This window comes from Carcharodon carcharias, chromosome 34 (genome assembly GCF_017639515.1).
Source record: "Carcharodon carcharias isolate sCarCar2 chromosome 34, sCarCar2.pri, whole genome shotgun sequence".
Classification (NCBI taxonomy): Eukaryota; Metazoa; Chordata; class Chondrichthyes; order Lamniformes; family Lamnidae; genus Carcharodon; species Carcharodon carcharias.
In genome coordinates, this window is record NC_054500.1 from 3,147,214 (window position 1) to 3,169,504 (window position 22,291).

The 22,291-nt window shown below is 42.5% G+C and overlaps 1 protein-coding gene across 1 annotated transcript in view; it reads right to left on the minus strand.

The window, feature by feature from the left end:
* Nucleotides 1-21,240, minus strand: part of LOC121272633 (galectin-9-like) — a 36,473-nt gene extending 15,233 nt beyond the window's left edge. Inside the window, exons 1-6 of the mRNA XM_041179319.1 lie at nucleotides 21,061-21,240; nucleotides 15,281-15,369; nucleotides 12,586-12,793; nucleotides 10,579-10,698; nucleotides 9,006-9,056; nucleotides 681-743 (exon numbers count right to left, since the gene is read on the minus strand). Of these exons, the coding sequence (XP_041035253.1) occupies nucleotides 681-743; nucleotides 9,006-9,056; nucleotides 10,579-10,698; nucleotides 12,586-12,793; nucleotides 15,281-15,369; nucleotides 21,061-21,090 (561 nt within the window). The 5' untranslated portion in view covers nucleotides 21,091-21,240. The remainder of the gene's footprint in view (nucleotides 1-680; nucleotides 744-9,005; nucleotides 9,057-10,578; nucleotides 10,699-12,585; nucleotides 12,794-15,280; nucleotides 15,370-21,060) is intronic.
* Between the last annotated feature and the right edge of the window lie 1,051 nt (nucleotides 21,241-22,291).

The window sequence follows — 22,291 nt, forward strand, 5'->3', positions numbered from 1 at the left end:
ACTCACCTTGGAGTGATTTTGCCCTTCAGCTGTTAGCTGAGAGGCGTATGATGAAGGAGGGGGAAGGTCAATAGATTTATAAAGCTCCCCTGGGACATGGGCAACCTGCACAAAGCTCAAGTTAAAGCAGTGACATGCCTGCAAGCCCCCTGCAAGTACGTGAGTGGCTGGATGGTCAAAATCTTCTGCTGCCTCATTCCTCTTAGTTTGCTTTTTAACGTGAGCTTGGGTTCTGTTGCAACTGGAGGGAATGGGATGGAGGGCAAGAGGAGGGGTGAATATCTTTGTTGGGGGTGGGGATGTCCCTGGTCAGCCACACAAATTGGACCAACCTGTCCAAATTTTGGGGACTCAGAAGAAGGTCCAAGGGAAAGCCTTTCACAGGGACTCTTCACGCTGTCTAATTGCTTCTCTCAATGTGGGAGATGGTCTGGATGGGCTGAACATCCTGTTGTAATTTCCATATCTACATTTTCATCAGTTTTACTTGTTTTGTACGTGCTTGCACCATGGGTTTACATTGACTCTCTCCCCTAGGCACCATACAGCCACTCAGTCTCAGTCATAACTCAAACAGCTTCACTCAGTTTTAACCACTCCATCACTTGCTTATAGACACATTGTTGTTCAGTGTGAGGTGCATTCTGAAATAAAATTAGATCTTAAACAGTCAGACTTACAGCTGCTTTGTTCTGCCAGGCAGGAAATGAAAATCCAGGACTGAGGCCATATACAGACTGGACCTAGGAGTAAAATACACTGCAGTGTCATTCATACAGTGAAGTTGAAGTGAGAAAGGGGGAAAAAAAACAGGGAAATAACACATCCCTCTCAGCCTAAATAAATCTAAACTGAGATCTGAGGAATTAGCTTTCCAGCTTTTTCCAGTAACTGAAAATTGAATGCTACAGTTGACAGGTTACAAAAGGCTGCAGTACCAACATGATCCTGCAAGTAGCAGTAATGAGCTCCTGACATCCCAGCTCTCAACAACAACAATTTGCATTTCAATAGCATCTTTAATGGTGTAAAATATCCCAAGATGCTTCACATGAGTATTATCAAACAAAATATGACATCAATGCACTTGAAGAGATATTATTGCATTAAAGGAGCTCATGGAGAGGAGCGGACACCTGGGTGAGATATGGACCAAGAGCAAAGTTGGGAATTTGGTTCACATGGGAATTGGGTGCAGACGGGGAACAGGAGGCTCCTTCTTTCAATCTGTTCTCAGCTTCCAATAGCTGGTGAGTTTTTGTCCTTTGTCGCCAAGCTAGAAAAATGTACCTTTCTATTACTTTAGCTGTGTAAATTAATAACTAATTGTCTAATTAAATAAGTAAGGTTAGACAGACAGGCAAGGGATAGTGATGTGCTGTGAGTGCAACAGGTGAGTGCAATGCACTGTGGTCCCGGACAACTATATCTGCAGTAAGTTTCTGCTGTTCGAGGAATTTCAGCTCAGAGTTGCTGAATTGAAGTCTGAGTTGCAGACAGTGTAGGGCAAAAGGGAGGCGTAAGAATTACCTGGGCACTTTGTTCCAGGAAGCAGTCACACCCTTACATTAGGCAAAACTTTAGATTCAATGCCAGGGACATTTTGGTGTGACTGTGAGTCAGGCAGGTAAGGGGAACCAGCAAGTAGACTGACCACACACCACGGTGAAGGATGCCAATCAAGTGAGGGAGCGAAAAGGTTATCAGGGAAATTACACATCAGGTTCATAGCAAAAAGGCAACAGATTGAAGAAGTTTGGGTTGACATTTGTACTGTTGATGCCACATTCAGTGATGGATCTAATGATTGTACCTGTGATAGGGCTTTCTGTTGGACACGGTTTAAATTAAATAACCATGGCTGGAGCTGGAGATAAAGTAAATCAGGGATTTCATCTGGAATCAGGAGTGGAATTAGAAGTAAATAGAGTAAGAGGATTAAACTAGACATGAATAATATCAGGTTTATAATCAAGCAGGCACCACATAAATACTGTTGAGGACAGTAACAGAATTCAGGAGGTCTTTTATTAACAATGTGGTGAATGGCTGTTTTTCAGAGTGGAGGGATGTATGCAGTGGTGTTCCCAGGATTCAGTACTAAAACACTACTGTTTCTGATATACATTAATTACTTAGACTGTGGATACAGAGTACATTGTCAAATTTGCAGAAGATATGAAAGATGAAAGCAGAGTGAAGAGTGAGAAAGAATGAATAATAACAAGAGGATATGGACAAGGTGGGGGAAAGGGCAGAGACAGTAACAGAAACAACCTCTATTTATCTAATACCTTTAATGTAACAAAACACCTCGAGGTGTTTCACAGGAGCATCATAAAACAAAGTATGACACCGAGCTGTAACGAGATATTCAGTCAGATGATGAAATGCTTGGTCAAAATGGTAGCATTTAAGGGGCCCCTTAAAGGATGAAAATGAGGTAGAGAGGCAGAGAGGCAGAGAGGTTTGGGGAAGGAATTCCAGAGCTTGGAGCCAAGGAAACTGAAGGCAATGGTGGAACGATTAAAATCGGGGATGCTCAAGAGGTCAGAATTAGAGGAGTGCAGCTAACCCAGAGGGATATGGGACTGCAGGGAGTCACAGAGCTAGGGATGGGGATAAGGCTGTGGAGAGATTGGAAAATTAGGATGAGAATTTTAAATCCAGACATTTCTGGGCCAGGAGCTAATATAGGTTAGTGAGCACAAGGGTAATGGGGAGATAGGAGCATGCTGTGAGTTAAGACGTGGGGAGGAGAGCTTTGGATGTCCTCAAGTTTACAGGAGGGAGATCAGCCATTGGACCAGGTGCTAGAAAGTGAGATTAAAATGAGCATCTAGTTTCTTTTTTCTCTTTTTTGGTCAGCACAGAGATGGGCTGAATGGCCTATTTAATGGCATAACTTTTCTATGGTTCTATGGATGGTAGTGGTGATAGGAGACAGTACACTCAGGGGGGTAGATACTGTTCTCTGTAGCTGCGACCAAGTGTACCAAAGGTTGTGTTGCCTGCCCAGTGCCAGGGTTAAAGACATCTCCTCACAGTTGGAAAGGAACTTGAAGTCAGAGGGGGAGGATCCAGTTGTCGTGGTCCATATGGGAACCAGCGACATATGTAGAACTAGGAATGATATTCTGCTAAGAGAATTTGAGGAGTTAGGGTCCAAATTAAAATACAGAACATCAAAGATAATCAGCTGTGGATTGTTACTTGAGCTACATGCTAATGGGCATAGAGTCAAGCAGATTACAGAATTTAACGTGTGGGGATTTTGATTCATGGGGCACTGGTGCCAGTACTCAGGAAAGTGGGAGTTATTCCATTGAGATGGATTCCACTTAAACTGGGCTGGACAGCATCCTGGCCAATCAGATAACTAGGGCTGTGGACAGGGCTTTAAATTAACAGGGCATATAGCCTATAGAGTCTACTCTGCCATTCAATATGATCATAGCTGATCTTGGGCTTCAACTCAATTTTCCCACCTGCTCCCCATATCCCTTGATTCCTTGAAAATGCAAAAATCTATGTATCTCAGCCTTAAATATATTTAATGATGGAGCATCCACAACCTTCTGAGGTGGAGAATTCCAAAGATTCACAACCCTTTGAATGAAGAAATTTCTCCTCATCTCAGTCCGAAATGATCAGCCCCTCATGGGACTTTGCCCCCAAGCTCTAGATTCCCTAGCCAGGGGAAACAATATCTCTGTGTCTTCCCTGTTGAGTCCCTTCATAATCTTGAATGTTTCAGTGAAATCACCTCTCATTCTTCTAAACTCCAGAAAACATGGACACAATTTACTCAGCCTCTCATCATAGGGCAACCTTCTCATCCCAGGGACCAATCTAGTGAACCTTTGCGTATCACATCCAGTGCAAGTATATCTTTCATTAAATATAGAGACCAAAATTGCACATAGTACACCAGGTATATACCCTGCACAATTGTAACAAGACTCCTTTATTCTTCTACTCCAATCCTCTTGCAGTAAAGGCCAAGATGGTGTTTGATTTCTTAATTGTTTGCTGTATCTGCATGCTAACTTTTTGTGTTCCTTGTGTAAGCACACCCAAGTCTCTTTGAACATCAATATTTACAAACTTCACGCCTTTTACAAAAAAAAATCTGCTTTTCTATTCTTACAACCAAGTGAATAACCTCACACTCCCCACATCATACTCCATCTGCCACCTTTGGCCCATTCACTTAACCTGTCTATATCTCTGCAGCCTGTGTCCACCTCACAGATTACATTCCCAACTATCATCAGAAAACTTAAATACATTACCTTCTGCCTTCATCTAGGTCATAAATATAGATTATAAATAGCTGAGGCTCCAGCACTGATCCCTGTGGCACTCCACTATTCACTGCCTGTCAACTTGAAAATGCTCCATTTATGCTCATTCTTTGCTTCCTGTCCATTAACCAATCCTCTGTTCATTCTATTACCCCCAACTCCAAGAGCCCTTATCTTGCCTATTAACCTTTTGTGTGGCACCTTATCAAATGCCTCTTGGAAATCCAGGCATATTACATCATTTAGTTTCCCTTTATCTACCCTACTAGTTACATTCTCAAAAATTTCTAATAAATTTGTCAAACAGGATTTCCCTTTTGTAAGGCCATGTTGACTTGTTCTAATCATGCTATGATTTTCTAAATGCATTGTTAAGACTTCCTTAATAATGGATTCCAGTATTTTCTGAATGACTGATGTTAAGCTAACTGGCCTGCAGTTCCCTATTTTCTCTCTCCTTTTTTGGATAGCAGGTGTTCCATTTGCCAACTTCAAATCTGATTGGATTGTTCCTGAAGCTAAGGAATTCTGGAAAATCATATCTAGCACATCCACTACCTTTGCAGCTATTTATTTTAGAATCTAGAAAATAGGAGTAGGAGTAAGCCATTCGGCCCCTCAAGCCTGCTCAATCATTCAACAAGATCATGGCTGATCATCTACCTCAACGCCATTTTCCCACACCATTAGAGTATAGGCCATCAGAGCCCAGGGATTTGTCAGGTCTTACCTCTTGAGATTCTCCAATACTTTTTCTCAGGTAGCCGCTAGGTTACCTTCTATTTCTGGCATACAACTTGGGTCTTCTAGTGTGAAGACAGAAACAAAATATTTGTTCAATGTCTCTGCCATTTCCTTATTCCCCATGATAATTTCTCCTGTCTCTGCTTCCAAGGAGTAATCTTTACTTCAGCTACTCTCCTCCTGTTTACATACTTATGAAAGTTCTTACAATCTGTTTTCATATTTCTGGCTAGTTTACTCTCATATTTTATGTTTCCCCTTTTTATCAATTTTTTGGTGACACTTCATTGGTTTCTAAAATGTTCCCAATCCTCAGACCTGCTACTGTTATTTGCAACATTGTAAGCCTCTACTTTTAACCTAATACTAATGAGTTTTTGTTTCTCGATGCAATTTATTTTTGTTGAATGTTTTGAATTAGTTTCTCATTGTTTGTTTACCACCATAATTTCTCAATCAACCTTAACCAGTTCTCCCTCATAGCAATGTTATTGGCTTTGGTTAAATTTAAGATTCATGTTTATGATTGGAGTATGTCACCATCAAACTTAACATAGAATTCAATGCTTTATGATCACCATTTCCCAACAGACCTTTTACCACATTCCTAATTAACTCTGCTTCATTACACAATACTTGAACTTTGTCCAAGTTGCAAAAAAAATGTTTTCAATTGGGGGAGAGCAGGTTTTAGTAATATAAGGCAGGATCTGGCCAAGGTAGACTGGGAACAACTACTTGTGGGGAAATTTACTTAAGAGCAGTGGCGGGGGGGTGGTTGGTGGGAGGGGAAGGGTTAAAAACGAAATGGAGAGGGTACAGGCTCAATATGTTCCCTCCAGGGTGATAGGAAGCAATAACAAGCCCAGAGAACCATGGATGACCAGAGCTATTCAGGTTACGATGAGAAGGAAAAGAGAGGCTTTTAGCAGGTACAAGGGGAGCAAATCAGCGGAGGCATTAGCGGAGTACAGACAGTGCAGGGTGGAGTTTAAGAAAGCAATTAGTCATAAACACTCATTCAAAATGCAGCCACCTTTTTTAAAGTGAACTAAAACTCAATTCGACGTTTTCTGAACACACAGATACAGAAATACAAATCAAACTTAAACTTTAAAGCTAAAACTCAATCCTAACACACTCAAATACCAATATAACTTATTTAAATCATCTCTATTTCCTAACACCTACCCTTTGGTGTAAAGAAAGCGTCACAACAGTGAAGGTTTCTTTACAATGGCCTTACATCCACCTCACACAAACTTAATATCATAAACCTCTAACAATAGCTTATTACAATCTATACAAATAAATTTTGCATTTTGTTTCACAACTACACAGCATATTGTAGAATTACAAAAATGTACTTAAAATAAAGTCAATAAACGTAACAAGATTAGCAGATTTGCACATCATAGCATTATCATTCCTGAACACCCACAAATACCAATATGACTTACTCAAACTATCTCTATTTCCTAACCACTGGCAGAAAGAACTGGAACAGAACAATGGGTGATCTTTAAGGAGGAGATGTTTCAGGCACAGGCTAGGTACATTCCAATATGAGGGAAAGACAGTGGACCCAAAACTAGGGCTGCTTGGATGATGAGGGAGATGGAGAATATGATGAAACTGGAAGCTGCACACATTAATACACAGGACCCTGTTCTTTGCAGATGGTAAGAACATTTACACACATAGTTTGTTTAGCTGAAACAGGCACAAAGTGACAACCTTTTGTTAATTCATTCCCCAGGGCAATGCTTTGACCAATCAGAGTCAATCTACTGCGTTTAAATTTCAGACAATGCTTGGCAGTTAACTGTCAGTCAACATCAAATGGTGCATTCTCCATGGAAATGCCTCTACCAATCAGAGTCTACATGCTAACCAATCAGCATTCTCTTCTCATACAGTATAGAGTTGTTGTTTTCCTTACATTGTTTTCTTGCAAATTGTCCTGATGAGTGCAAGACAAAAAGCTTCGACAAAATGTCTCCTTTTTCAGCAATACACAAGTTCTGTACTACCAAACAACCAGTTATATATAAATGATTTGAATACAGAATAAAATAACTCATGACAAAATCAATAGTCACTTAGACAGGTGCAGGATAATTAAGGAAAGCCGGCATAGATTCATTAAGGGAAAATTATGTTAATTAACTTGCTGGGGTTCTATGAGGAGGTTGATGTTTCGAGTCCGTATCTGACAGTAACACAGAGCTCTGATGATGAGAAAGGAAGGTTGTTTACTGTGTCAATATTTCAGGTCTGTGACCTTTCTTCACAACTGGAACATTTTAGAGATTTAACAATTATTAGCAATTGTAAAGCCTGAGTAAGGCTGAGGAAGGATAAAAGAGAACAAATGGTCTGTGCAGGGCAGAATGGGAACTTATCCCCTACCCTACCTGCAGGATGGGAGGGTTACCATAGTCTCTCTCCCTACTCACTGCCCCCCACACCTGCCTCATCCATAACCACAGGACAAGAGGCTTATCCACAGCTTCCCCTACAGAATGAGAGGGTTACTCACAACTCCCCAACAGCCACCACTACAGGATAGGAGGGTTATTCACAGCCTCACACTACAGGATAGGAGGGTTATTCACAGCCCCCTACCAGATGGGAGGGTTACGAACAACTCCCACCTACAGAATTTGGGAGGGTTATCCATAGCCCTCACACTACAAGATGGGAGGGTTATTCACAGCCTCACACTACAAGATGGGAGGGTTATTCACAGCCTCACACTACAAGATGGGAGGGTTATTCACAGCCTCACACTACAAGATGGGAGGGTTATTCACAGCCTCACACTACAAGATGGGAGGGTTATTCACAGCCTCACACTACAAGATGGGAGGGTTATTCACAGCCTCACACTACAAGATGGGAGGGTTATTCACAGCCTCACACTACAGGATGGGAGGGTTATTCACAGCCTCACACTACAGGATGGGAGGGTTATTCACAGCCTCACACTACAGGATGGGAGGGTTATTCACAGCCTCACACTACAGGATGGGAGGGTTATTCACAGCCTCACACTACAGGATGGGAGGGTTATTCACAGCCTCACACTACAAGATGGGAGGGTTATTCACAGCCTCACACTACAGGATGGGAGGGTTATTCACAGCCTCACACTACAAGATGGGAGGGTTATCCATAGCTCTCACACTACAGGATGGGAGGGTTATTCACAGCCTCACACTACAGGATGGGAGGGTTATTCACAGCCTCACACTACAAGATGGGAGGGTTATTCACAGCCTCACACTACAAGATGGGAGGGTTATCCATAGCTCTCACACTACAGGATGGGAGGGTTATTCACAGCCTCACACTACAGGATGGGAGGGTTATTCACAGCCTCACACTACAAGATGGGAGGGTTATTCACAGCCTCACACTACAAGATGGGAGGGTTATTCACAGCCTCACACTACAGGATGGGAGGGTTATTTACAGCCCCCCTACCGAATGGGATGCATACCCATAGATCCCCCCACCCCCACTCCAGGATAGAAGAATTACCCAAAGCAACCCCCCCCCGCTCCCCCACAGCCCCCCCACATAAAGGATGGGTGGTTACACACAACCCACCTCCCTACCCCGCACCCCCACGCCCCACCCACACCCCCACTCCTACCCCCACAAGATGGGAGAAATCCCCATATTTATCTTGCAACACAGAATTATGTTTTTTTGTCATATTTCCAGAGCTATTTTGACACAAGCGTGTTTCAGGAGGTTAATCACAAAATTCCAGGAAATGTTCACAAGGCAAATAGGCAGCTCGCTCACCCAGAAGAAAGCAGTCACTCCAGTTAACGCAATATCTAAATGTATGCTTTATTTTCTAAAATGTGGGCAATGCAGAGTAACCCACATACACAAAACTTAGCAGAAACTATTAAAAAGGTGTAAAAGAACCAGACTTACATTGGAAGCCTGAACTGGGGAGTAAGCAGGAGGAGCATATGCTGGAGGAACCTATAACACAAACAGGATTAAATAACAGGATTCAGCAGGATGGACAGGATCTAATGCCAACAGTAAAATAACAAAGGCCTGTACTTCTATAGCAACTTTAACACAGTACTGCACGCCACAGGAGTTTTATCAGGAAAACATTAACACCAAACCAAGGAAGGAGACATTAGGACAGGGACAGTGTCAAAGAGATAGGCAAAGGAGTGTCTTCAAAGGAAGAGGATGAGTTAGAGAGGCAGTGAAGTTTAGGGAGTGAATTCCAGAGCTTAGGGTCCAGGCAGCTGAAAGTTCATCTAGAGCTAAAGAACAGTGAAAACTGGGAAATAAGAATACTGGTCCAAACTGGTCTTGTAAACCTTAAAATGGAACACCAGTAAAATTTGGGAAGGCATCAATGGTGGAGCAATTAAAATCAGGGATGTATAAGAGGCCAAAAATGGAGAAATATAGATATCTCGGAGGGTTGCAGGACTGGAAGAGAGATAGAGAGAGGTGGAGCCATAGACAGATTGAAAACAAAGAATGGAATTTTAAATTTGAGACTTCACCAGACCTACGAGCAGGACTTGAAGTGAGTTAGGAAGTGGAAATCAGGAAGAGAAGCTCACACTCTGGGAGCATGTGGCAGTTAAATCAAAGATAGAAAGATAAGCTAGCAATAGGGCAAGATCTTCCATCAGAACCAGGATTCGACCCATATTTATCACAATGAATGTATAGACTGAATTTGAGAATATTTTCTTCCCGAATTTTCTGCATTCATTTGTTGCTGCATTCCAAACCATCCCCTACCAGAAGGGAAGGTAACCTTCCTCCCAAGCACATCTCCCCCACATCCCTCCTCAAGTGTCGCTCTAAAGCTACCTACTGAGGGATGCCCAAGAGAGTGGCATTCTCTTCCCTTCCCTCATATCCCATGGTCAAAGATGTGATTTCCACTTGGCACCTCTACATTGGTGGAGGTCACTAGATCATTAAGGATGAGAATGGCCATTCAGCCCATCTTAACTTATCCATCCAATGGATCTCTACAATGCCCTTAGTGCATTCATTTCTTAAATGCGTTCCAACTGTTGATTTTTCATACTTTAGTTTGTAAGAAAGTGTGTCTGATTTAATCTACATTCTTCCATACTTTAGTCAATTCAGGTAAAGTTACCCACTAGCACTTACAGGGAAAGAGCCACCATCAGTGGTCATGTCTTGGGCTGGGAGAGAAATTGAGGCCAGGGCTTTATGGCTCCAGGAGGCCTCACTATCTAATTCATCTCACCCCTCCCACCCCCACCACTTTTCCAGCTATGCTTTTGTGCAGGGTAATGGAGGGAAACCTAGACCAAAAGACTGACTTTGAAATAAAAGTCCATCCTTTGCGCTTACATGCTCACATTAGTTATGAAGATTTTTAATCATATTTTTGTCTCCAGCATTCAGTGTCAGAATTCAAACCATGGTTCCAACTGGACTGATCTCTGCCTCCCTCTCCTATTTTGCATCCTTCAAATGGCAACAAATTACTTACGTTTGGGCTCCTGAAGGTGATGGCATTCACATGGACATCTCCAGAAACCTTGAGTGTGTCCACTCTAGTGTAAGGCAGCCTGTGGTTATACTCAATGAAATGCTGACCATTCACAGAAACCTTTGTAAGAGAGAAAATAATCAAGTTATTTATTAAATCTCAGGCCTCTGACCTCTTAACAATTTACATAGTGTTAACAGCTCAGAAACAGGTCATTCAGCCCAACAGGTCCATTCTGATGTTTATGCTTGTAGGATCCATGTGTTTTTGATAATCAGATTTGATCAATAACTACACAAATCTCATTTATGGGTAACTGTACGGTTAAAAGCCAAGCAGTAAAGCATGATGGTTAAGATTATTCAATGCTAAGGTTATGCTGCAGCGCAGTTACTCAGCTCACCAGTTGCAGAAAGTGAGATTTTACTGAGCTAGAGTTAGAGTTTTCTAACCTGGGTATATATTGGTGTATATATTGATTAGGGGTGGTGGCATAGTGGTATTGTCTTTGGGCTAGTATTCCAGAGACCCAGGCTCTAAGGATCTGTGTTCAAATCTCATCACAGCAGATGGAAAAATTTGATTTCAATAAAATCCTTACCTTCTCTGGCTTACATGTGACTCCAGACTCTGAACAAGGATAATTAGATGAGCAATAAATGCTAGCCTAGCCAGCAATATACACATCCCATAAACAAATATTTAAAAAGCTGTGAGCATTAAAATATACAAACATGATAAATGAGATTTCACTGAGTTAGAATTATCTGGGTATATATTGATGGTCTATGTGTCAACAAGGACAAAGGTCAAAGTCCTTCTGTTACTAAGTTTAAACTAGCGACGTTAATAGTTAACAAAAAAATGAAATTGTAGAAAATGGTTCATGTCAGCAAACAGCAAATCTGTAAAAGGGGGAAAAAATAGGAAGAGTCTTTGGGGCTTATGTATTGGCCCAGACCATGACAATGGACAACTAATGAGGTAATCTTGGCCCAATCATGCTGACCAGAGACATGATATAGCATGAGGGGCCTCTAGATAGGATAAAAGGCAGAAGGTTCCATCCTCAATGTCCATACCTGTTGGGTCATGGAGTGGTTAAGATTCAAATATCTACTTCAATTATTACATGCTCCATGTGAGCTCCCTCCTACCTTACTTCATCTCACCCTATGAACATATCCTTCTAGTCCTTTCTCCCTCATGTCTTTTATCTATTGCTTGCTATTCACCCCAACCACCTGCTGTGGTAACCAATTCCACGTTCTCCGGATAAAGAAGTTTATCCTGAATTCCCCATTGGATTTATTACTCTCCCTTACTCCTTACAAGATTAAGTTCCGTTCTCGAGATTCAGGGTTAAAGCAAAGTCCATTTGTCATGCATGCTTCCGACTAGATGTTGATACACATCTCACTCAGCCTGGCACAATGGTACTGTCTCTTTATCCATTCCCAAACGATGTCTTGCCTGAGGTTTGGATTGCCAATTCCGGTTGGGCCAATTCCTGGGGTTTTCTCACATGCCTCTCTGATTCATTCCACTCTGCCACTCCCACATCTATTGGTTCCCTGACTTGTCCATCCTCACAGGCACTGACCCCTCACTTTCCAATTGGAAATAGGGTAGACTGGATCATTCTTGACTGTCAAACTGCCCTTCCCTCTCCCCACCTTCCCGGCCAAACTTAAATATTTTTTAATTAGTAAGTTAAAGTCTTAGAGAAAATGTTTTTAAAATATAATTTCTTTATCGCCCCTGTGATTTTTCTCCTGGTTGGCTCACTGCTAAGGTCCTCGGGATTAGACTAGGGCATTCCTAGAGGATTGGCAACCCTACTCGGTGTCCACTCTCAGGAAAGCTGGAATACAAAGTACCTTCAAGGAACCTAATATGGATCTAGATCTCTAATCACCTCAACACTAGATTTCAGTCACATCGGCCAGGCTTTCACCCACAGGAATTGACCCTGTTCCCATGGAGTCAATTAGTCTTTCTTCTTACCTGGAAACAGTAACTGCGTACATTAAAGATCAGTTCAAAGTATGAGCCGCAGGAAATGGGTAACTGGGGCTTCCTCTCTTCACATCCCCAACACTCATGCTCCAGTGTGTTGCAGACCACGGTCCCCTCATCATAACGCAGGTTGAAGTGAAAGGCAACGTCAGCACGTGGCTTCGCACTGCTACCACACTGAAAATCCACTGCAAACCTACAAGGCATAAGCACAGAATCAGTCTTTTGGCTTCCTTGACGTGCTCCAAACATGACTCCCAGAGTACTGGGAATGGCCTGAGACACCAGCATTGCTGACAAACACATTCATTGCAACAGCAGATTCTCATTCTCATTTGTAAAGGGTCTCAGGGGCAGCCTATTACCCGAAAGGAGGAGGGGTCCTTGGGAGTGACCGTCTATTTGTTGGGAGTTCCCTAGGAGCATGCTATTATCTGAAGGTGGAGATGTCTGAGAGCATGCTATTATTTGAAAGGGAAGTTCCTGGAAGTGTGCTATTATTTTAAGGGGGCTCCCCGGAAGCAACAATAATTTGAAGGAGGGGAACTCATGGGAGTGTTCTGTTATCTGAAGGGGGTTCCCTGGGAGAAAGCTATTATTTACAGTGGGTCCCTGAGAGGCGGGGAGAGCCATTACTTGAAGAAGATCCCCCAACACAGACAACTTTGAGAAGCACTTTATCCTTTACTTGATTTATATTTTGTTCTTTCATCCAATATATTAGCGAGGGAGATGATCCAGTTTCCACGGAGTGATTTTTTTTTTGCACAATTTACTGAGACACTGGTCCAAATTTGGAGAGGTCATGACCCTCAGTTCCTAATAGTCACTAAACAGGAATTTGCGTTTAGGCTGTAACTTATCCCAGAGCAGCTTAATCTCTGCTGTTCCCACCAGAATCTTTGCATCAAGGAGCCTAGTCCTCAAAAATCTTTGGAATTATCATCAGGAAGTGGTACATTTCATTACTCTTTCATCTCCACCGCATTTTGACTCGCTCAGATCTGAATCCTTTAAAGCTGCTCTGCAATATAATTTCACAGTGGACTATTTGAGTGGGTCGAGCAGTTTGAGGAAAGGGAAGGGGAAGGGGAGAGACTTCCTTTGTAAAAATGGGCGGCATTCACTTACAGACAAAGGGGCTGGTCCCATATAGACAAATCACTCCTCCCAAACTGTGAACAAGTTAAAAAACCTCCAACGCAACACAAGTTTTGTGCAAAAATGAAATTCAGATTCACATGGAATTTCTTGCAGACAGTGGCAAATAGTGATGATTGTCAACAACTTGTGCAATGTCATTAACAACAACTTTTATATATACATATACCATCTTTAATGTAATAAAATGTCGCAAAATCCCTCAAGGAACTTTATAAAGCCAAGTTTATAAAGCCTTAATAAAGAGATATTAGGGCAGATGGCCAAATGCTTGGTCAAAGAGGTGGATTTTAAGGAGCATCTTAATGGAGGATAGAGAGGTAAAGGGATGGAGAGGGAATTCCATAGCTTAGGACCTTGGAAACTGAAGGCATAGCCACCAAAGGTGGAATGATTAAAAATAAAGATGCTCAAGAGGTCAGAATTAGAGGAGTGCAGAAAGTTGAGGAACTGATGGAGATTACAGAGATAGGGAGGAGTGAAGCCATGGAGGGATTTGATAGCCAGAATGAGAAATTTAAAATCAAGATGTTGTTTAACCAGGTTGCCAATGTAGGTCAGTAAGTGTAGATTGGTGGGTGGATGGGATTTAGAGCGAGTTAGACAAGGACAGCAGAGTTTTGGATGAACTCAAGTTTACAGAGGGTAGAATGTGGGAGACCAGCTAGGAGTGCATTGGAATAGTCGAGTCTAGAGATAACACAGGCATGGATGAGGGTTTCAGCAGCAGATGAGCTGACACAGGGACAGTCCGATGTTGTTACAAGGCTGGAAATATGCAATCTTAAGGGATCTGTGGATATGTGGTCAGAAGTTCATCTTGGGATCAGAAATGACACTGAGGTTCTGAACAGCTTGGTTCACCCTCAGACATTTGCCAGCATGAGGGATAGATTTGGTGGCTCAGAAATGGAGTTTGTCATGGGGACTAAAGGGAATGGCTTCAGTCTTCCCAATATTTAATTGGAGAAAATTTCTGCTCACCTGGTGCTGAATAATTTAAAGATAGTGGAGGGGTTGAGTGAGGTGGTGGTGAGGTAGAGCTGGATGTTGTCAGCGTCCGTGTGAAAACTAACACTACCTTTTCCAATAATGTCACCAAGGGACAGCTTATAGATGAGGAATAGGAAGGGGCCAAGGATAGATCCTTGGGGGACACCAGAGATAACAGTGCGGGAACAGGAAGAGAAGCTACTGCATGTGATTGTCTGATTACAATTGAATAAGAATGGAACCAATTTCAAGGTGCTTCAGGAATGATTATCAGTTAGAATGAGACCCTCCCTTAAGTAGATGTTATGGACAGCTAACCTAAAGCTTGGTCAACGAGGTAGAGTGCCTTAACTGTGGAGAAAGGCGAAGAGAGTTAGGGAGAGAATTCTCTCAGGCATCAGCAGCTGAGACTTGACTGCCAATGTTGAAACAATGAAAGTCGGAGATGGGCATGAAGGAAGGAGCAGAGGGACCCCGGAGGATTGTGGAGCTGAAGTTTCTTTGATTTTGCTTTTCCTGGTAGTGTTACCTCTTGGCGTGCCCTGGCACCTGTCCTTGAATTATCACCATCTTCCCATCTTGAAGTCCACCAAATATAACTCCAGTGAAGGGGATAATCTGAAACAAAAGCAGCAGAATGCTCAAGACTCCATCTTACCCCCGTAATTCCACAGCTGCAGAATTCCTGCATAGTTGCAGAAATCACCTCTTGTCTCAAGACTCCCCCCCTCCCAGTGTTCCCCTAATCCCTCTTGTCCATCCCCTATAAAATCTTTGTAAAAAAAATGGGAATGACTTTTATTTGGGGAAGTCCACACCAGCGGAGGAAAGCATGTAACCCCATAAATCTGCTGATCATTAAGCAAACCAAAAGAGATGGACACTCCCTGTTAATGGTATGTTCATGGTATGTTATTCATATTGTTAAGATACACAGGTGAAGGGCAATTTTAATTAAGTACTTAGAGCACTTATAAAAAGAGACTGCTGGGACACAAGGTAGTAGGTAGAAAGCAGACCTACGTAATGCTGTGAATAAACCCAATATCAAGAAAAGTACTAGTGACTAGTTTCATCCTTCACCAACTGGCTTAGAATTGAATTAACACTGCCAACACTTTACTGCCAAAAAGAACTGACACACTTTCAATATAACAGCGATAAAAAGCATCAGGCATGGATCACTGTGTTCAGGTGAAATTTTCGGTTTCTCATATCATCAACTAAAGGATTCCCACCCCCTCCCCACACCCACCTCTATCAATATGAGCAAAAAGACTGCGATAATATAACACCAGAAAGATCTTAACAGCTTAAAATATTAACTGAATATTGCATTAATCTAACATCTCCTGCTTACTGAACATTCCCTAGTGGAATCCCAAGTACCTTACCAAAACCATGGCCCAGATATCAGCAAAATCTAGGCAAAACTGACTGAAATAGTGCAAATGATGGCAGAATTTAAAACGTGGGTTACACCCATTACCATTTACACTCGGGTTTCCTCACACGTTTGTAATGCTGGTTCAAAAATCTTTTGTTTTTACATTTTTGATGGGATTTGAATATCGCTGGCAAGACCAGCATTTGTTGCCTATCCCTGTTTTCCCTTGCACTAATGGCTTGCTGGGCCATTTCAGAGGGTAACTAAGAGTCAATCACATTGCTGTGGGTCTAGAGTCACATGTAGGCCAGACCAGGTAAGGATGGCAGATTTCCTTTCCTAAAGGACATTAGTGAACCAGATGGATTTTTACAACAATCGATGATATTTTCATGGTCACCATGACTAGTTTTTAATTCCAGATTTTGTTTTTTAATTAACTGAATTTAAATTCCAGAAGCTGACATAGTGAGATTGAACCCATATCCCCAGAGCATTAGCCTACATGTCTGGATTACTAGTCCAGTGACATTCCCACTACGCTACCTCCTCCAATTCATCCGAAGCAATCCCCACCCACAAAACTGCCCCTATCTCCAGGTCGTCATGACAAGTTCAACTGGGCACATTCGAGTTGGGGATTGTCTATTACACTGCGTGCAGGTTCTTGGGTGCACAGGCACCCATGGTCATGTTATTCCATTGCCAATGACTTACAGTGACCAGCAGCTCTACAACCACCTCAGTTACAGCAAGTATTTGAGCAAACCTGCAGTTTAAATGACTTTACGTCAGCAATTTTAAGGCTGGTTTGGCCTTGTTCCAGTCAATAATAATTTGGAATTGATTATTCTATGTGACTGCGCCAAGTCATGGGAGATTTTATGTTCAGGTATATGTAAATGAGTTTCCGCAAAAACTTCTGTGACCATACATCAACAAAACCACCACATTGTACATTATGAATATATTTACCCAATCGCATCCCTAGCAGGAACACCAGGCAATAGTGGTAATGTTATTGGACCAGTAATCCAGAGGCCCAGGGTAACCTTCTATGGACCATGGTCTCAAATCCCACCGCAGAAGCTGGTGGAATTTAAATTTAATGAATAAATCTGGAATATAAAGCTAGTCTCTGTAATGGTGATCATGAAACTATCATCAATTGTTGTAAAAACCCATCCAGTTCACTCATGTTCTTTAGGGAAGGAAATCTGCCATCCTTACCCAGTCTGGCCTACATGTGACTCCAGACCCACAGCAATGTGGTTGACTCTTTAACTGCCCACTGAAATGGCCCAGCAAGCCACCCAGTTCAAGAACAATTAGGGATGGGCAACAGATGCTGGCCTTACCAGTGATGCCCCCCACATCACATGAAACCAAATACATCTTCATTATACAAAGATATTCATACTGTAATGTTAAGCAGTGAGTGGAGGAGAATCGGTAAGTGGGTGGGGGTAGGGGCTTCCTTTAAGTGGCATTTTTCCTGGGGGATCTGGGGCCGGGCACAATGTGAAGGCTGAGCACATGGACTGGCTCTAGGAGTCGCCCTTTGGAGTCAGGCAGGAGGCCCCTTCCCTCCAGCATTCCAGCATTCCGGGCAGCTGCTCTCCTAGCGCTGCAAGTGCAACTGGGGCTGCCCAGAGTTAACAGGTCATGTATGTGATCCAACTCCTAAAAGTGTGAAAACTTGACTTTTCTCGTGGTCATGATAAAATTAGAAATTACGTGAACAGTCTCTAGTTCTGGACATGAGATTCATAGAAAGTTTACAGCACAGAAAGAGACCTCTTGGCCCATCGTGCCTGTACCAGATTGTCACGTAAAAATTAGCATTTCTGAATTTGTCCCCCAGAACAAGGAAGGAGTGATTTAAGCTGGATGTGGAGTTAATATTGAGTCTAATTAATGTGGTTGGAGATGTCCACAGCTCATGCTGCACTAAGTATTGGAGAATGTGCATACTGTTGCTGTCTAAGGAACTAATTCAGTTTAAGGTGTTAACATTGTCTTAACATAGTGCATCTAAAGCCTTGAGAGCTTTAATGTGGTTTTGCTTTGTCTCATTCAGTTTGGTCTATTTTGCAAGAAATTATGACACTTAATTCACCTAGTTTTTAAAAATTCTTTCATGGGATGTGAGCATCACTGGCAAGGCCAGCATTTATTACCCAACCCTAATGAGTGATGGTGGTGAGCTGCTTTCTTGAACTACTGTAACCCATGTGTTGTAGGCGTACCCACAGTGTTGATAGGAAGGGATTTTGACCCAGCGACAGATTGTACTTGTAGTAATTATAGTTTTGATAAACATAGGACTGTGGCTTCAAGAATAATTTTGTGTTGTAAGATCACATGATCTGTGTGAACCAATCAGTTTGCAGCACAGGGAACCTCTCGTAGAGAGTTTTTCTTTAGTTATAGAGTCAGATGCACACGTGTAGCTGCTGCTGCTGCCTTGAAAATAGAAGTTCCAAGTTTCCATCACGAAAAGTTGCCTGGAAAATCAACCCTATAACCGTACTGGACTCTGCAGTGGTATAAGGGAACTGACCGCCCATTCATGATTAACAATGGTCAAAAAAAATCAGAGGAATTTCTGCCATTTTGTGGCAACAGCAAGACATTTTGTGAATGGACTTGGCTGACTGCCCAAGGGTTAACAATATAGGGGCTTTAAACGCCTTTTAAACAAACAACAAATGATTGAACTATTGTTCATTTTTTATATCCTTTCACCCCAACCCCCCCTCCCCCACAGACCCATCCGTTACTTGTTTTTATGCTTTGTTTTCACAGAGTGCTGAGCTTTATTCTGCTATTAACAACTTCTGCTCTCTTATCCTTATGCCGCTATCAATACCTTCTTTACTCTTTAGCACTACCATTAAGGCTCCCTTTGTCTTGTGTCCACAACATCTTTGTCAATCTCTCCTTGGCCGTCACCTATCCCTGACTTTCTATCTTGTTCCACCTGTTCCACCCCTCTCTCAAACAGTATAAAATCCATCACATTTCTATTTCTCTTTAGCTCTGTAGAAAAGTCATTCAGACTTGAAACGTTAACTCTCTTTCTCTCTCCATGGACGCTGCAGAGTTTTCATGCATTTTCTGTTTTTAATTTCAGATTTCCAGCATCTGCAGTATTTTATTTTTATTATAATAATTGAACAAAATTTGGTGTTTAATCTGACCCTATTATATATTTATCCTATTGAAACAAGACACAAAAAACACTACACTTTTTAAATGGGGTTGAACAAAGTCTTTCCCCATTGGGTTGTGTTCAAGGTTAATAGTGAGATAACTAATTGTTTCTGTTTGTTTGAACATGTTATCACAGAATCATAACAGCACAGACATTCAGCCTCCTGAGGATGCGTGTTCCTTTGCTTAAGGCAGGAATGATGCCGATGGGAAAAATCATGTTGTGGGCTCACAAATAATGTTTTAAAAACAAAACCAAAAAGAGCTAAAATGTATTGAGCAAAATTCAGGTATCTTGGGTAAATCATAACTGTGACTTTACACCATGAGAACCCTTTTTGCATGGATCGAATTAAATTGATCACGGCAAGCTTAATAAATCCACATCACTGTAAAATACACAAAGACTTTGAACGAAAAACTACAAGGAAGTTTGGATAATTACACAGTTACAGGACTATGCCCAACTTTATGTCTGTGAAATTTCAGATCTAAATCGATCCATTTCTTTTCAATTCGGGCAAAAGTCATGTCAACTTAGTTCACATCTGCTAGAGAGCCTCCAGCTCCCCAGGGGGAGCCTGACTCTGGCCCAACTCCCCAGTGAAATACCACAATGGATTTGTTTTTCTATTATCACAGGACAACATGGCATTTAAGAATGTGTCTGTGGTGATGGTGCAGGATTACCAAGAATACTTTATTTATGTGAAAGCAGCTCCATAGTTTTATGGGACAGGTGGCAGACCAAAGAGGAGATAAAGAATTTCACATTGAACATATTGAATGTTGCAGTACACTGATAAGATGCTGCAAAGTTCAGTCTCTCAAAGACATCAGTTTTAACCCATTAACTACCATGAGGAACGAACTTAGGATACAAATCAGTCATGATCTCAGGAAATGGCGGAAAAGATTTGTGGAGCTGAATCAACCACATCTGTTTCTGTGTTCCTGGCTGCTCTGTCAGCGTCACTCCCCCTCACCAATGTTATAGCATGCTTCCAGATCTGCAGGAAATGGTGGATCCCATCCAACACAATCCACATTCTCCCTCGCGTTCCTTTGTTCCCTCCAGCCACCCTCTCTCTCCCTCACTCCCCCTCACTCTCCCTGTCTCCCTCACTCTCCCTGTCTCCCTCTGTCTCTCTCACTCCCCCAGTCTCCCTGACTCTCCCTCGCTCCATCTCCCTCATTCCCCCAGTCTCCATCACTCCAGTCTTTTTCAATCTCTCCCTCACTCCTCCAAATGTCCCTCATTTTTTCCCTCATTCCGCTCACTCTCCCTCACTCCTCCACTCTCCTCCCCCAGTCTCTCTCTCCTCCCAGTCTCCCTCGCTCCCCCACTCTCCCTCAACCCCAGCCTCATTCTCCCTCACTCCTCCAGTCCTTCTCATTCTCTCCCTCACCCCTCCAAATCTGCCTCATTTTCCCACTCTTCCTCACACCCCTCCCGTCTCCCTCACTCCTCTAGTTCCCTCACTCCTCCAAATCTCACTCACCCTCTCCCTCACTCCCCCACGAATTTATTCACTTGCTCCTCCCCGAATTGAATACAATATCGAGGATATTTGCAGAAAACAGGACAATCAGCCAAGGGCGTGAAGGATTTGGGGGACAGTTGTTAATCCTGGTGCAGTGTCTAAGCAGAGGCTGGCGGCAGGGAGCCTGTTACTGCGGGACCGGGACAGATTGCGGGTACATACCGGGTTATAAATGGGCTGTTGCTCCACCATCCTGAGCCCGTCCTATCCGATCTCCAAACCAAAATCTCCAATCCTTGCAGCGATGTTAGTTTGAGAGGGATTTTTGCCTCCTTATTTAACCGCTAGAGCAAAAGACGTCAGAAAGCCAGGCTCCACCTTCGCAAAGAAACGAAACTGTTATAGTTTCACTTTATCGCAAATCCTGTCAACTCTCCAAAACAGGCGCACTCTTGTTTTGACTTGACTTTTCCTGTTTAAATCCAAGATTTGGTGAGGACGAGCATGTTATTTTACCAAGGTAGTTAATGGAAGAGAGCATTCCCATAGACCTCAACAGGACTCAAAACAACTGAATGAAGATGTGAAAGACAAGGTTGAAGAATAAGAAATAGGAGCAGGAAGGAGTTGGCCATTCGGCCCGTCGAGTCTGTTCCGCCCCTCAAGCAGATCATAGCTGGTCATCCAACACTTAAAATCTGCAGTTGCATATAACAATTTCCTTACATGTCTTAATGGGCATAATGCACCTTTGAAATGGAAGTCAAATGAACTCCCCTTCCTTAATGTGGTAGTTGAGAAATCTGCCAGGGGATTCTCTATCACAGCCTACCACAAGCCCACCTTCACTGGTCACTATACGTGTTGGAATTCTTACAGTTCCACACATTATAAGATTGGTCTTATTGACAACCTTGTAATTAGGGCCTGAGCCATTTGTTCACCGTGCAAGCTTGATAATCTTTTAAATGAAAACCAAATCAACAAAATTGGGATAAATCAGGCACAGCCCCTAATTCAGGTCAGCTGTAAAACATCAAAGGCGTCCTGTCTTGGATAGTGGTTACCCTGATCAGATCATTTCACGCTGTATATCTCTCAAACTCATGAATGGGTCTAAGGCCGTCATTTGTAGCACTGAAAAGTGCCCAGCCTATCTCAGATTATTCTGAAAGGTCAAAGCATCTTAAAAATGCGAGCAACAGGTGAAGCTGGCTGTTTCACGCTGCTACTGTGCAAAAACAACATGAGTGGTACTCACCACTAACAGGATGCTGCCATCTCGCCAAAAAGATGTTTTGCCTATCACACAAATTAGTAATGCGGTGTATGAATTTCAATGCCAGTGTGTATGTAGGCCGTACATCCCAAAGACTGGTGGATCATATCAAACAGCATGTCCCAGCCACTGTTCACAACAGGCAAGGTACAGACTGGACCCAACCAGCCTGTG